At 41.5% G+C, this 17,743-nt stretch overlaps 1 protein-coding gene across 17 annotated transcripts in view; it reads left to right on the forward strand.

Annotated features, from left to right (window-relative positions):
• Window positions 1-17,743, forward strand: part of ptprt (protein tyrosine phosphatase receptor type T) — a 345,765-nt gene that overhangs the window by 185,850 nt on the left and 142,172 nt on the right. For all 17 annotated transcript variants that reach the window (XM_054732036.2, XM_054732027.2, XM_054732015.2 and 14 more), the window contains exons 12-13: window positions 13,663-13,864; window positions 16,844-16,946. In XM_054732036.2, coding sequence (XP_054588011.1) covers window positions 13,663-13,864; window positions 16,844-16,946 — 305 coding nt within the window. The remainder of the gene's footprint in view (window positions 1-13,662; window positions 13,865-16,843; window positions 16,947-17,743) is intronic.

The following is a 17,743-nucleotide window of genomic DNA, read 5'->3' on the forward strand; positions in this document are numbered from 1 at the left end:
CGAAAACACATCGGAGTAAGTGTTAAGTTTGTTGGTGATCCTCCCTTTCCATTCTTCGGACAAGGGCGAAGTACCGAAGTCAAAACTGAGAGGAGGGTTTGAAGGTGAAGTCTGTTGCTGCGAACTACACGCCGCAAGTACTTTCTGATCACTTTTGTCAGGTTCTGGATATGGCATAACACGATCGGCTTTAACTAACTCAGCGATCACACAGTTAGTGGGTAATGTGATGTCATGGTTAGTTTCGTTTCTTAGTACAACAGGTACTTTGTATGGACCATGTGAAGGTAAGGAAATGAGGCAACAGTCTACAATTATACCCCCTGGTAGAGAACCATTGGTGGGTTGTTCAATGAGTGCATAAGGCTCATGCTTGTTTTGGCTGGGTTGCATAAACCCTTCTAGTAACAGTTTTTTATTTGCAGGGAGAACTTCTTGGGTTCTCCCTCGAAGCTTCACCACACCAACTCGTCCATCTTTGCTTTGTTTTTTTCTGACTGCTAAGGCTTTTAGCACGTGTTGGTACCCATAAGAGAGTGCCTTGGAATCAGGTAAGTTATTGGCAGACAATTGCTCATACAAAGGATCGAGTGTGTTTGTGCCAATGAGTAGTGGTGTATCAGAGTTTGAGCTTATATCCGGAACCACTAACGCAAGGGTAGGTAACTCAAGTCCAGACTGATCGAGCTCTTTTGGAAATGTGACACTTATCTCTATGTATCCTAAATAAGGAACTGCTTGACCGTTTGCGCCCTCGACTTCTAACAGATTACTGATGGGTTTAATTGAGAGGTCAGGTAAGTGTTCTTGGTAAAAAGAATTGGCAATGGTGGTTACCTGGGACCCTGAATCCAGTAAACAATTACATTCAACACTGTTAACTGAGACTGTAGCTGTGCATCGCCCACCCACTAATCTTTTGGGAAGTTTTGGCACTGAATGAGCATGAACTGGCTTGCAAAAAAGTCTCTCTGTCCTTTCCTTAGAGGGACTTGGTTCTACTTTAGCACCTATCTGTCCCACGATAGGAGCTTCTACCGGTTTAAAGGAGGAGACTGAGCAATTGGCTTTGACATCTCCCACTCGCGCTGCTTCTGTCTAAGAGCAAGTCTTTTAGTTGCAACTAGTGCTGGATTTGGCTCGTTGCTACAGCTAGAAGCTATGTGCCCATCTTCTCCGCACTTAAAACAGTATCCAGGCTTTGGTCTGGGCACCACTGCTGTTATCTGCTGAATCTGTTTGGGCTCATCTGGAATTTTAGTCCCCACACGGGGTTTTGACTCTTTTTGAGTTTTCTTTGCCTTTTTATCTGTGTTGTTAACCTTAAGCTGTGCAATTTGGCTCCTGAGCTCAGCGATTTGTTTGCGTAAGTCATCACAGTTATCATCTATTTCCAGTTCACAAGTGTTTTTACTCTGAGAGCATGTTGTTTGCACATTTGAATACACTCTAGTTCGTTGTGCCCCTAAGTGTTGTTTCATGCGTGCTGCTTTAGTAGCCTGTTTGTCTTCTTCAGTGCGCAGTTTGAGGAGAAGTGCTGTAAAATGAGGCGGGTTGTCTTTCTTTTGTTCGAGTTGCAGGTTTGAAATCAGCGAGCTGTCCCAACAGCCTCTGCAAAACTGCTTGAGCAGCTGCTGGTCGGCGTCACTGGAGGAAATTCCATTCCTCTGAATAACTAGGTTTAACAAGGTGTATAACCTCTGAAAGTAATCGGAAGGTTTTTCACCACTGTCCTGGTTTGTGTTTAAGAAGCGAGCAAAGAGCTCGTCGCCGTCTTCGACAGCTGCGTAAGCTGAATCGAGATGTTCAAGGTACGTTTCCGGGTCGGATTTTGGACTAAGAGCTTTAACGATGCTCGCTGCTGGGGCTGACAGACTCTCCACGATTCTTCGTACAATTTGGGACTTGGTGAGTGAAGGATCATTTATGCATAACACTACACTACTACGCCAAGTATCATAGTCAGTTTCAAAAGAAGGGTGTGGAACTCGCCCTGAGAACGGTTTTAGTCTGTATTGTGAAGTAGGCGGAGGGATAACCTCACTGCTTTTAACAATGTGTTCCACAATAACTCGCTGAACCTCAGGTGTGTTTAAAAGATTTGGTGGAATGCAAGGGTTTTGTTTTCCAGTCTCTGTAGGTGGACAATTGTCCTTTGAGTTGTTCATATAGTTAACTTCTGGTGTTAAAGGCAGGGAATATGTAACTTGGTCACTATGGAGCATTGGCTCTGGTTCAGTGACTGGTTCAGATGCATGGGTATCCCTTCCTAAAGATTCCCCAATTTTTGCCAGTTCCTCCATTAGAAGGTCTTTAAATGATTGATTGCTACGCGCAGCTATGTCCCTGAGCTCTGACAGATAGGCATCAGTGGCAGATGTGCTAGTTTCTAGACTGTACGCGCTGGCTAGGTCTTGAATATGAAAGAAAACATCTGGGTTCCTAGTACAAGGTTTGTCATAGGGTAAACATTGTTTCTTTAATTCCTTAACAGTGGCTTCATGTTGAAACTCCACAATAATCTGATCACAGTTTGGTAACTTAATGCACCTGTTAACTGGTCCGAATCCTTCCATAAACCCAAAGACTTCGTTATCAAGGTCTGTATCAGTTAACCCACTGATTAAAACAGCATTTGAAACTTTGACCTTTTCTGTTTTCACAACTTCCATTTTAAAACACTCAAAAGTACCAATAATGCCAAAATGGCAAACCACTGTGACCTCCAGGCACTCTTATGATGTCAGTCAATGGTTAGCTAAGGTAACAACTCTACAATTCTCCTGGCTGGCTCGCCAAGTTTTATGTAACCGGATTACAGGATACAATAAGATAATTAAAAGAAAAAATAAACAAATGGGCCAATAATTAGGTTCGGGGAGAATTGGAGGTTGTTTAAGAATGACTGGAGTCACGGGTATAGCATGAAACGGTTTATATACTAAATTTTAATAATAATGGGAGATATAACACATAAAGATAACACATAAAAACAGATGAAAACAATCGACAATAGTAAAATGGTCGGTATGAGATTTGATCATATGAGTCACAAGTCAGCCGGCGTCAAGTCAAATCCCCACGCTTGGGGTGAAAGTCAGAGTCCGGTGGTGCGATTTTTTCCTACCACACCGTTGAGATTGTTCACAGAAGAGAGCAGTCTGCTCTTCAGTTACTTGAGATGTCCTGGTTCGTTCAGTGGTTAAGGCTCGCCATCTCCCTCGTCAGGAAGAAATCCAGTTCTCGTTCCAAGTGAGTGATCATAGGAGTCGGGATCAAACCCAAGGAAAAAAAAAACCCAGCCTGTAAACAACAGGACTGTTAGCGAGTTGGCATCGACCCTTCTCGTCACATCACAGCATAAAGTCTTACAGACTTAAACAAATGCTTCACTCTATTGGCATAGCCAATCATGTTTGGGTTCACAGTTCAACTAACATAACATCAATTTGATTGTCTATTAAAATAATTCTCAGTAGCTCTGGAAATATAATTACATATGACAACAATTGTTCAGCTCAATAGGCTCAGTTAGATTCTATTACTCTACACTATTCAACAAGAAATACATTCATGACAACAAGGATACATTTAGTTGTGTTTCTATACAGCATTGTGACACCTTGTATATCTGTAACACAATAAATAAATAAATAAATAAATAAATAAATAAATAAATAAAATGTTCTATAACAAAATTCAACAAAATATAAATTCTGGTCCTTTGGTCCACCATTGTAAAATAATTCCTCCCTAATCAGTTAGCTTTTATTTATTTTTATTTATCTATTTTTTTTATTATTAAATGTTTGGTTAAGGGACGCATTGCTAATTCTATGGCGTTAGCTATAACGCCCCTGAGGACCTTGTACATCTAGGCCGTACCACCGTTAACTGGCGGTTTGAGCCGTTAACTCCTGGGAATCCCATATGCCGTACCGCCGTTAACTGGCGGTTTGAGCCGTTAACTCCTATATGCCCTACCACCGTTAACTGGTAGTTTGAGATGTTAACTCCTGGGATCTAACGTCTAGCAGCCCACTGCTGTCACCTCGGTTGCTGTAATTAGCTTTTTGAATTTAATAATTTACTGAATTTAATCTCATTCACTCACCAACGCGCTCCAACGGTTCCCTCCTACAGAGGATTGGTTCACTCTGTCGTCTCCACACAAATCTATAAGAATGGAATTAATTTGATAAGCTATTTAAGTTTCCTTTTTTTTTTAAGTTGCATCGTTAGCTTTTTCTCTTCTTTTTTCTTTACTCACCGCGTTGGTTCCAAGTTCCTAGCTCTTATTAGAAGGAGTCAAGTCCGCCTCTCCCTCTATCTATGCGGCACCCAAATCAGGGTTCTTCACGGCCTCGACCGTTGTTTTTTTTTCTCTCTCTCTCTCTCTCTAACCGCTCAGTCTTTGCTTTCTGTATCTGCGTGCTGCACAGCCGTTTGTCTCTCCTCTCGCTCAGCTGCGTCGCACGGTTTTATTTCGCGGAGGCGGGACTTATTTCTCTCAGCCAATGAAATTTCAGATTCCCACCTGGACCAATAGTATACAGCTTTCCTCTTCTGTTTCTGTTAGGGATGTTCAAGATTCTTGTTTTAACCGATGTTTAATATTAAACTCGTTATTTTAGTTATTCACCCTTCCAATAATTCATTATGAAATTATCTATTAGTTAATTAGATATCTATTAATTAGTATTGTTAATTTCCTTAATTTATATTTTATATTTTATCTAAATTGAGGATGGATCATATTAGTAAGCCAATTAGTTAATACCTCATTAAGGTTCTAGCTTCTGGGTTACACCTTCCATCTGGGTTATTTATTGTTTCTTGCCTCGTGGTTTTTGTTTTTGTTTCTGAGACAAAACCTCAGCTGGAACAAAATGTTCTTTTATTTCTGTTCCTCCTCCAGTTTCTTCGCTCAGATCAGTTTTTATCAAGACTCAACAGCAATAATAGAGATAAGAGAACCAGGAAGTATAACGGGACCATTGTCTGTTGGCTTATCAGGCTGGGGACAATGAGGAAAAATGGGACGAAGATGGACACAAAACACCTCGGCTGCGACTGTTTGTGTGTAGAATTGTTCACGTATTCATCTTTTGTGTTGCCGCCCTCGGTAGAATTCCTGCATACCACACTCTGTTTAAAGGAGTGCATTGTGTGTTTTTTTAATGTGCGTTTGCCTTCTAGTGCTCACTGCTCCAGATTGTCCTGACTTTGCAGAAGTTATCAAGCTGGAGAAAAGTTTGTCCCAAAAGGAAATGTGTGAAAGCCGTGGTTGTGGAAGTCAAACCGAGAGCGAAGCGGGACGTGTCCGAAATTTCACTCAGGTTATTTTTATATTCAGCTGAAGGAAAATGCTTTTATTTAATTCCTGTCATGAATTCAGGCTCTTTATATGGAGCTCTAGGAAAATAAATAATGTTGGGCTGAACATGGATGAGCAGGAATGTCATCATCCTCAAACAGGAAGCTCTGTTCACAGTTCAGTTGTGTTTGTAGGAATTTTTATATCTTGGCTTTTGTGCCGCAGATCATCGTCTGGTAGCCTGAGATCTGATGAACAAGTCGGTTTGTCAGAGTGGCTGGATTAGCTCTTCCTTTTTAATAAAAAAAATAATAACCATGGCCTGTCCGGCTGTGAAGCCATCAGATTTGATGTCTGCATGCTGAAGACGAGCCTTACAGTTTTACCCTCAGAGACGTGGCATCATAGTTACTGCTGCAACGCCACGCCTGATATCAAAACGTTTTGGTGGTTTTAAATTGCAACGGACATGGAGACAGAAGTGAAAAAGGGTGGTGGGGTGTGTGTGTGTGTGTGTGTGGGGGGGGGGGTGTATGGGGGGGGGGGTCACAAAAAAATCAAACAAATGATGAACACAGATCTGCTTCTAGACCTGCAGAAAGAGAGGGAGAAAAGGGGATACTCAAAAATACAACAAAACCCAGATATCATTGCACCCACAACACAAGGATAAAGAACAGTAACACTTTATACTGAAAAGCACGCGGTAATAATTCATAATGCATTTAGTGCCGACCGCAGCCTTAGGTCATGTGTTGAATATGCCCAAGTCCATCCTTGTGAGAGCACCATGGGAGCACCTGTGTGTGTACACACACTTGTAAATGTGAGGTTTCTCTATAGGAGTGTCCAGCAGTCAGCGTGAGGGACCACAGACCTGCCCCTTAAGACATGTGGAAGATGGAGGAGTTCCAAGCCCTAGAGATCCATGGGTCTCCCTGGAACATGGAGACCCCCAGAGAGACCGCCTAGAGAAGCCCCAACCCCCCTCCCTAGAGGCGTAGAGGATTACCCCGTGGGGCGCAGTCAGCAGCTGCGTCAGAGCCCCAGGAGATGATAGGAGACAACAGCAAGCCCCACCGCCAACCTCAGAACAGGCCGGGCTCACAACACCGATGAGAACCCAACAGAGCCCATATACCAAGATGGTTACATCACCCACTAGATGGGTCCTGGTTAGATGTAGAACAGACACTTTGCAATGAGATAGAGCTTTCAGACCTACCATTCATTAGTTTAAGCATAAGAAGACATGAAAGCTTTAAAATATTAATGTCAGCGCCTCTCTGACAGCATGGTGGGAATATCTAAAAATGACAGAGTCTTCACTAATCCCATGCAGACGCTCACCCATCTGGAATAACCCGGAATAAAATGATGAACCTTCGGAACTGGAAGTGTAAAGGAATCCTGTACCTAGAACACATATGAAGGATTGGATTTCATCCCATTCAACAGAATATTCTCCCAATAAGACACGAATAAATGTTTAGAATATCACCAAATAAAATCTGTAGTTATTGAAAAATTTAAGCTTAGTGAAGTAGAATTACAAACACCATCAAGCTGGGATATTTCTTTACGTCTTTTCTTTCCTCGGAAATCTTTTGATAGGAAAATATTTTCTTCCACCGAGTTTAGATTCAACAAGCCTTTTTTTTGCAGAGGCAAAAATCTCAAATGTCAGCATCATGATGCTTCTGTGACCTTGTTCCTTCAGCCAGCAGCACAAATAAATCTAAAAACAGTCCCAGAAGATGGAATAAACGGGCCTTTTAGTCTCTAATTGGATGAATCTGCTCACAGACCAACAGACTTCATTAATTTTACATCACTTGAGGGATTGAAGCCGTTTTCTTGACTCTGTGACCTGGAGGAGTCTAATCGTTTCATGGCCTGATTTCTCCTGGACCGCCGTCGACTGGGAGGAAGATAATGCAACAAAACACATCTTTAATCCATAATAACAATAGAGTGTTTTCAGCATCTTATCAATAAAAATGTTGTTTAACGAGCGTAAAAACGAACAGTTAAGGCCTCAAAAGAAACATTATGGGCAATAAAATATGAATTTGTTATTAGAGAATAGAAAATCTGCCAATCTGTTGCCAATAAAACAGTTTAAGGGACTGGCTGGTCTGATCTACTGGGATTTGAACCTGCAACCATCTCTGGGATTTACAGACTGGAGTGAAAAGCTCCTCCTCATCAAAATGAGTCAGCTGAAGTGGTTTGGTTCATCTGATCAGGATGGTTTCCTCCTCCTGGAGGTTTTCCAGGGACTGGGATGAGACCCAGGACTCTTCCAGGAGGAGCTGGAGAGGAATGAATGGATTGTATCAGAAAATAATACTAATGATTGCAATTAGTGTTTAGAAAATAATACAGTTAGTGTTATGAGGTGATTATTTTTCTGCATTGATCTTTTAATGAATTGTTCATGTGACTCACTGGACAAACTGATTATCTGGTTTCTTTGTCATCATTTTCTCTCAGATCTTTTTTACTTAAAATTCTTTTATTTTTACCTTTTCGCTGTTCTATAAACTAATTCAATCACACACGCACACGCACACACACACACACACACACACACACACACACACACACACACACACACCTTCCCTCTGAGTTATACCCCACAGACTCACACTCTATTACCCAAGATGCACTGTCCCAGTGCGCGCCGGCCTTTTCATTGGCCAATAAAACAACTGAAGCTTTATGGCTCCACTGGTCCCGAGTGCATCAACTACAGGGAGCATGAATGGAAGGAGGAAAAGCCGGAGAAAAGACAGAGAATGTCGAACTGGAAAATACTCCAGAAAGAGAAAACGCCATTAAGAGTAATAAAATGAAGAAAGATAGTCTATCACTCAGCCTAGAGGGAGGGAGGGAGAGAGAGAGAGGGAGAGAGAGAGGGAGAGAGAGAGAGAGAGAGAGAGGGATAGAAAATAAAGCTCGTAAAAATATAGAGTCGCTCACGACTTATAAAATAATGGTCATTGATGTGCAAACCAAAACTGCAGCATAGATGAAATGGATGATATTTTATTGTTCCAGCGCCCGACTCCCAGCCTGTATAAATAGCTATTGATCCTACATGTATTATTCAGCCAGCCGGGCCACCTTTACAGCTACAGAGACGTAGAAGTCGAGTTTATGCTGCACTTTAGACCCCTGTTAGCTGTTGGCTAAAGGCTTCATCCCAGCCTCCTTCAGTCTGAGAAGCATCAAGATGTTCAGGTTTGGACAAAAGAAGCTGAAACATTCTTTTACCATCTCACATTGCAACAAATTAACGGCAACGTTGTTACAATGACTCTCCCTCTTCCACTTCCTGTCATATTGTTGATGAGAACTCGTTAAAAATGATCAAAGGCTGTTGCAGAAATAAATATGTGGTCAAAACTCACCTGATGCAGCTTTTGTTGGTTGATTTTAGTCCAATTTTTTTAAGTTAAAGCTTAGAGAGAAATAGGGTTGTTTGCATTTAAAAGCTTATTATTAAATATTCAAAATCCTACTTGTGCTAACTCCACACATGCACGAAAACATACTAACTCCACACGTGCACGAAAACATACTAACTCCACACGTGCATGAGAACATACTAACTCCACACGTGCACGAGAACGTACTAACTCCACACGTGAACATACTAACTCCACACGTGCACGAGAACATACTAACTCCACACGTGCACGAGAACATACTTACTCCACACATTCATGAGAACATACTAACTCTATACGTGCATGAGGCATACTAACTCCACACGTGCACGAGAACATACTTACTCCACACATTCATGAGAACATACTAACTCTATACGTGCATGAGGCATACTAACTCCACACGTGCACGAGGGGAACATGCTAACCCCACATGTGCACGAGGAGAACATGCCAACTCCACACATGCCTGGGGGAACACGCTGACTTCTCACATGCATGAGAACATACCAACTCCACACGTGCACGAGAACATACTAACTCCACACATGCACAAGAACATACTAACTCCACACGTGCACGAGAACATACTAACTCCACACATGCACGAGGGGAACATACCAACTCCACACGTGCACGAGAACATACTAACTCCACACGTGCACGAGAGCATACTAACTCCACATGTGCACGAGAAAATACTAACTTCACAAGTGCACGAGAACATACTAACTCCACACGTGCACGACAACATACTAACTTCACACGTGCACGAGAACATACTAACTCCACACGTGCACGACAACATACTAACTCCACACGTGCACGAGAACATACTAACTCCACACGTGCACAACAACATACTAACTTCACACGTGCACGAGAACATACTAACTCCACACGTGCACGAGAACATACTAACTTCACAAGTGCACGGGGGAACACGCTAACTCCTCACATGCATTAGCGAGGAATGCTAATGCCACACAGAAATGTCGCATCTGGGATTTGAACCGGTAACCTTCTTGCTGCTAGGCCATGGTGCTCTGCCGTGCAGCTCTATGAGATCATTGATCTAAGTTTACCTGTGAAGATGAGAACACCCAGAAGTTTTAGATGTAATCATCTAGAGGTAATTGGCCTTAATAATGCTCATTAAGTTATTGAAGATAGACATTTATGATATTTTTAGATTCTGGGCCAAAGCCATTTAAAGAGAAAGCAGGACGATTGGTCTTTATGCTCATAATGAAACTTAATGGTTCGATTAGCCAGTTTGGATCTAAAACTCAGCATTAGGAGGATGTTTTATCAGAGCTCATCTCATGGATTTAGACTCAGTGGTGTCCAATGCTGGTTCCAGGAAACGCAGTCCAGCATGTTTTTGTCCCAACACATCTGACCGAATCTTGACTTTTTCATCAGGCAGGTGTGTTGAAGCAGAGAAGCCTCTAAGATGTGCAGGATGGTGGCCCAGGAGGAACAGGATAGAACACCACCACTCTGATAACTTAAAGCAAACAACATGTAGCATGTTTTAAGACTTTACTAAGTTACGGCGCTCTTTACTGCAGCAAAATTATGAAACATTCTCCTCTGTTCAGTCTCACATCCTGGAAACAGTCACACGTTCACACATCAGCGTTCCAGCCTGCAGGCCGAGGAGAAGCCAGCTGTCAGTGCATTTGATTTGAGTCTGTTAACGGAGCAACGAGGGGCTGCGTGACATCCCAGAGTGTGAAGAGCTGAGACGGTCCTCCTGCTTCATCACAGACACACACACACACACGCACGCACGCACGCACGCACACACACACACACACACACACACACACAGACACACACACACACAGACAGACACAGAGACACAGACACACACACACACAGAGACAGACACAGAGACACAGACACACACACAGAGACACAGACACACACACACACTCAGCCTCCCAGCTACCGCTTCCATGCAAACATCCATCTTCATCACCTGTTAGCACTTTCCATTTTACTCTTTTGTGTTGTTTCTGCTCTGAACCTTTCTTCTCTCTTGGTTTTTGGGCTCCACTTTTCTTTGTAGGGTTTTTATTTAAGTATTTTATACTTTTTTACCAGGCGTCTGATGGTATTTTGGGTCATTTACACTGAATTATCTTCATCTCGTCACTCCTACATTAATACATTCATGCCAGTTCATTTTAAAAGCACCATTTGGACGTCTGAATGTATGATTTTAACCAAACTAGTAACTTTTTAACCTTTAATCTGCTTGATTTTGATTGTAACTACAGTGAACTATAATGATAGAAAGAATAAATAAATGTAAAGAGGAAATGTAATACATTTTGTAACTTTGGCTATAAAAGGAAATGTTGTCAATTTATCTTGACCTTGTTGCCAAGGATCGGCCGTGTCTATTTCCTGGGTTTGCATGAACTTGGAATAGCTATTTTTTAATTAGTTTCAAACTAAAATCATCCTATGCTTATAGAGTAGTAACCATTTTGGTCAAAGCATGAAATCTGATCACGTGATCTGTTACAGCTCAGATTATGGGATGTGAACAACTCACGGTTATTAGAACATTTAAAGGTGCATTGTGTGGAAATGAATTAAAAATGACATCCTGTGGTAAAATTTGGTTACTGCAACCATTTTAAACAACTCTGAGGCTTTTCTGCCGGCTATCATCAGATGACAAATGTCGGCGCTGCAGCATTAGCTCGCAGGACACACGGCACCCCCACACTCACTGATGGTAAACAGTAGCTATGCCCCTCCTTCCTTTGTTTTGAAAGGAGAAAAACTGACAACCCAGCAGCCAGCTGGATATGAAATATGTTTCAGTATAACCTTCCTTCCTAAATGACTGAAACATTCGACTCTTTTGGGGTTTTCTTACTGTAAAAGTCTCTCTATATTCTTACATACTGCACCTTTAACTAAATATCTACACACTTGAAAAAGTTTCTTCTGTTTTTATGCTTTTTGAAATTAGATAATTGTGGCAACCATCTTGAATTAGACGGACTCTTAACCAGGTGCACTCTATCCTGCTCCTCGAGAGCCAGGTGTGTTGGTGCAGGAAACTGAAAAAGTTCAGGATGGTGGCCCTTGAGGGCCCAGAATAAACAATTCTGCTCTAAAAAGTAATAGACTTTAATCCTTCATCCAGTCAGTGCCTAGACCCACAGAATATTTTGACTTTTCACCAGGTGATTTAATAAATACGTTTTTTCAGCATTATATATGTCTAGACCCTAAGTTGGAGATCTGAGAACTCATAATAAATTAATTAAACAATATGTTTTATTTCTATTCTTCTTTATTTCTAAATGTTCTGTAGAATACTCTGCATGCTCTCTAAGTGTCCGTGCTGATAGGGAAATAATTCAAAATTTTCTTTTGTGAGAATCTACTGACTGATGCACGAAGCTGCATGAATAAATCCATTGTATACAGTTAAGTCATTATCAGTAAAGTAAGAAAGAAACTATGAAACTAAAACCAAACTTTTTGTCTAAAACTAAGAGGGCAGATTACTACCATGTTGTGTTGTGCTATTGTGCCACATAGAGATCACCTCATACTTTTCAAACTTGGGGGACTGCCCAAAACACCACCCACCCACTCTGTTGTAATGGAAAACCACCTAAACTGTGTAAACCCAAGCTGTGCACTCTGATCTAGTGGAAAAGGGACGTTATTGGTTGGGACTTCTTGGCTCCTATTGGTCCAACTTCATGGATCTCACAGAAAAGTCCAAAACAGGATGAGAAATGGCCTGAAGTGAGAGTTAAAGCTAGAAAACATGTTGTTGTGAACAATTTATTGAAACCAGTTCTGGTTCTAAAAGTCAAACTGAGGTCCAAATTTACCGACATCTTAGAATGTTTACTGTGTTTTACCCGTCAGTCAACTCTGCTGTTGCTGGCTGCCGCTGACAGCTGTCCACTAGTGTTTAACCGTGTGTGTGTGTGTGTGTGTGTGTGTGTGTGTGTGTGTGTGTGTGTGTGTGTGTGTGTGTTTGCATGTGTCATTGATGTTTTGTGAAGTGTAGATCTTGCCCACAGCAACGCGGCGACAGACGTTGACGGTTCTTTTTATAAGCAGAACTATTGAAGTGTTTCTGCCGGTTTGGTGAGCGTGTCCGTTTGTTCGGATCAGCCTGGTCTGAGTGGACGTCACGCAGAGACGTTCCGACCTGCTGGAAGCACAAAACACTTTAACATCGATCAGCACAACGTTTAACACAATCTATTAACTCCTGATGGATCCACTGAGCTCTGTTTTGGCTCTAGGGCGTGGGCATTGAACCATCAGGGTCTGATCGGGTCAGACATGAAAAATATTTAAAATCTTTTCTGATTTAGTGTGTTTTACACAGCGTAAACTAATCACCTCTTTAACCTTCAGCGATTATTTGAACTGGATATTTTAGATGTCAGTAGGCATAAATATTTATCAACCTTTTTAGTTATTTAACGTCTGAAGACTTGTATTGGGAGGTGGAACTGACTGATCACAGTTGACAGATTTAGTCAGATTTTGAATTTGTTCTTCAGCCAATCAAGCAGCTGCTTGGAACCCCACACCAGCAGGGGGAGGCCACGGATGAAGGTTGAGTTTAAAAGATTTGTTATTCTGGGTAAAAACTTCTTTGCTGATTATGTTTTACATCCTGGATGTTGCTTTTCTCCATTTCAGCAAAGACAGATTAGAGAATAATCTCAAAAGTATTAATCTGCCAAAATTCACATTTAGCTGACAAGAAAGAAGAAAACTGGTATAATGCCATCGTCATCCACTCCCATGTAGTGGCGGACTGCTGGCTGAATCCAAACAGGAAGTCATTCTCTCCATGCTTAAACACCACTTCCTGTCCATCTTCAGATCACCTACAAGGCTCTGAGCTCACTGGACCCCAGCGCTGACCTGACCACCCAGAAGGGACGAGTATTCAAGCTCCAGAATGAGACCCATCATCTGTTCGTGGGCCTCTACCCTGGAACCAACTACTTCTTCACCCTGAAAGCCTCCACCAACAAGGGCTTTGGTCCCCCGGTCACCACCCGGATCACCACCAAGATCGCAGGTGAACAACAGCTGTTTGGTTTCTCCTCCTGTGGGATTTGCATGGATTCTCCTTTAAAAACATGTCTGGGCTTCACATTAAAGCGGGTTTGGACTCGAGCTGCCGTGGTGGCTGTTGCTTTTGTTTTTGGTGATGTTTGTTTGATGTTGCTTTGTTATTATCGTTATATTGTTAGGAGTTTTTTTGCGAGGCATTTCTCTGTGAATATGCTGCTCGGTGCTTATTTGTCTCTTTTGTCTGACTGACCGTTTTCTGACATTTTCTCTTCATTTGTAATCCCGTTTACATCAACACAGAAAATGTCACTGGCTCCAGAACAAAGGAGAAGTTGACTTTTTGCAATGAGAGATGAAAATGTCTCTGATTTGTCTGTAAACAACAGAACTTCTCAGTTCTAACCGCTGGATGGAGAATGGCCTCTTTTATATGTGACTGACTCCATCCTGCAGTAGCTTTTCTTCCATCCATTCCTCCGACATTTTTATTTTTACTACTCGTAACTTTTTGCTTTTGCCTGTCACTCAGCCTTTTTATGGTGCTTGAAATCCTTGTCAAATGTGTAGTGATTGATTTAAGAAAATAGTTGAAATTATTTAAAACTGACTGAAATTTGTTGTATAAGATAGCTAAATATGGTAAATGGCCTTCTAGGGTTCTACAGGCCCCCCAAGGCACTTCACAGCACAGTCACTCACCCATTGAACCTGTTCTCCATTATGACAAACTATTCATGCCGTTGAGTGATTTAAAAACTAGTAGAAGTACTTGGACATCAGTTCTGTAGTAACCAGATTATTTTACTTGAACATAACTGAGTTGCTTCTGCTAAAGTCGGAGACGTTAGATAATTTTACCCTAATGCTTTATGAGAATGTCTCTGCTGCATTTAACAGCGACTGCAGGCGGCGGTCTCACGTGTCATCAGCACGTTCCAGGCTTTGTCTTTGCTGTCAACACAGAGATGAACATTAACATGACCTTTCCGCTGAGCCTCCTTCCCTCAATCATCTCCACTAATCTTAACATCTCACCATAAGTAGACAAAAACGAGGCATGCTCCATCCACACATTAAAGATACGTCTCTTTCCAAATGTCACGCCATCACTAATCTTCATTATCTCTTTCGGGGTGGAAAGAAAGCAGAGATTTTAAATTAAATGCTGCCGATGGATGGAGATAGATGGCTGGAGGAGGAGGATTTGTGTTAATAACCTCCATGCTGTAACAATCTACGAAAAGTGTTGATGTAATACCCAACGAACATGTATACCTCCGGTATGGAGGGTGTTCAGATGTGCAGCTGGGATTCCTACCACCAAACCATTTGTGTTTTTTTTTCAAAGGCTGGTAGTTTGATCCCTTGTTTGTTTACATTTTATATGGCTGCTTCTGATTAAGTTCTAATTCTAGGTTGAGAAAAAACAGGGAATCCTGGCATCCTCCAGCTGGCTTAGAAGGAGATCTGTCTCATTGTTACTGTCCGAGTTATAATTCTTACATATTGCACCTTTAAAGCAAGTCTATTCTCAGCCTAAAGCTTACTGAGTCACGTGACTACTGAAAGTTTTTTTTTTGTTTGTTTTTTGTTTTATTAGACTGATGACCATTTTATGATTGTTATAGTTTCTGCTTATTTTTCTAACCGTTTCACTTTATTGTGAAAAGATTTAAAGGTTTTCTGACCTAAAATCTATTATTCTACTATTGTCTCTTTTCAAAGTACGGCGCTTCAGTTATAAATGCAATCTAGTTTAACGGTTTTTGACTGTTAGAAATGTTTACTTGAGGAGTTGATTGATTTTATTTTGAAGTTCAAACATTAAACCCAAAAGTATTTCTTCTGACCTGAACCATGTGGGCGGGGCCTAAGATATTAGAAGAATCCTCAGCAGGAGAAATCCCACCCCTTTCCTTTAAGAGCCAATAAGATTTAAACAAGCTAATGGATCCGCCAGTCGAATTTCATTGCAATGCTCCAAACTGATTGGCACTTTGGTCTTTATCCAGCTTATAACAACCAATAAGAACATGCATTTATTTTCATTGATGGCCACGCCCACTTCTGGTCTACAGCAAATCTTTTAAATGAAAAGTTGGAGCTTCACAACCAAACTGTTATAGCCTGGCCTGCCATACTGGTCCTCTGTTTAATTCTGCACAGAGAAAGAGTCTGGTTACTCACAGGCAGAGAGATACTTGAGGGGCGGGACCTGGCTGCTCAAAAGTAACCAATCAGAAAAAAGACGTAAATGCAGCAAAGCTGTAGATTTTTAGCTGTAGTAAAAAAAAGGCATCTGTGAATGGCGCAAACATCTTTTCTTTTCTTAGAAGAAATGCTTTTAGTGCTTCTACTTGTTGTGGTTTTAAAGACATTCAAGTCATTTAGAACAGAGGAAAGAGCCGCAGCGAACTCCGCCGCTGTCTTCGTTGTTTATGAGAAACTGAGCATCGCTGTGTGTGACGTCTGCGACGCTGTAGTCAAAAATGGCGTCCGGTTACAGCGCAAACATCTTTCATTAGAAGAAAACCTTTTAGCGTTTCTACTTGTTGTGGTTTTAAAGACGTGATCAAGTCATTTAGAACAGAGGAAAGAGCCGCAGCGAACTCCATTTTAGTCGCCATGTTTATGACAAACTCGGCGTCATGGTGTGTGACGTACGCTACTCACTGCTGATTGGCTTGATTAGAAGTCTCAGGGGCGGGGTTATTTGAATAGGAGAGTTCCTAGACCCTTTTCTCTGTGCAGAATTACACAGAGGACGAGTCTGGCAGGCCAGGCTGTTATGACCCGTGCAACATTTTTACTTGTTAAACAAAAACAAAAAGGTTTAAAAGGTCCAATAAAAATTGACAAACTAAATTAGGATCATTTTCATGATTATTTGAGTTAAATCTCTTTAACATATTTAAAATCAGGGAACAACATTTAGTCTTTCGGTTTTCCTGATCCACCCGTGTGGTTCTGCTCTGACCTCCAGCTCCCATGATGCCTGAGTACGACACAGAAACTCCTCTGAACGAGACGGAGACCACCATCACCATCCTGCTGAAGCCAGCTCAGTCCCGTGGAGCTCCCATCAGGTCAGTCTCCCACCCCACCCTCCAGGGTCCTTTCCACAGCCGTCCCTCATACATTTACGGCCAATCGATCCATCTTTATATTCCAGCTCCAGTTTCATAATCCATTTCCAGAATCCAGGTCCATCTTTACAATCCACATCCAGCTTTCTAATCCAGATCCAGTTTTATAATCTCGATCCAGTTTTATAATCTCGATCCAGCTTCAAAATCCTGATCCAGTTTTATAATCTCGATCCAGTTTTATAATCTCGATCCAGCTTTATAAACCAGATCCAGCTTTATAAACCAGATCCAGCTTTATAATCTAGATCCAGCTTTATAATCCAGATCCACAATCCAGGTTCAGGTTTAGATCCAGAGCTCTGATCCAGAGTCTGCCATTCCTAATAAAACAACCCCAGCTCCTCATGCTTACCTGGTTCTCTGGCTCCTGGTCTGTCTTTCCTTTTCCACCATATTTAGTTTTAATTGATTCAATGTTTGAGAAAAGGATTTCTGCTCAGTTTTTGGTTCGGTTTAGTTCAACTCCCTACTCTGCCCACACACATCAGATATAATCCATGCTAGATTATGTTTGTTGGTAGAAACTTTAAGAAGTGAGGCTCACCAATGTGAACTTTGGATTGTTTCACCTTAAGGAACCGTCTGAGAGTCCAAGTGTATTTCTCAGATTATGTCTCATAAATGAATATTATTAGATCGTTAAGTAGTAAAATGTGTAAAATATAGATATTTGAATAGTTCTAGACTACAACAAAAGAGCTTCCTGATTATTGAAAACCAAAAGATGCTTTTAT

The sequence above is a fragment of the Nothobranchius furzeri genome, chromosome 3 (assembly GCF_043380555.1).
Source record: "Nothobranchius furzeri strain GRZ-AD chromosome 3, NfurGRZ-RIMD1, whole genome shotgun sequence".
Lineage (NCBI taxonomy): Eukaryota > Metazoa > Chordata > Actinopteri > Cyprinodontiformes > Nothobranchiidae > Nothobranchius > Nothobranchius furzeri.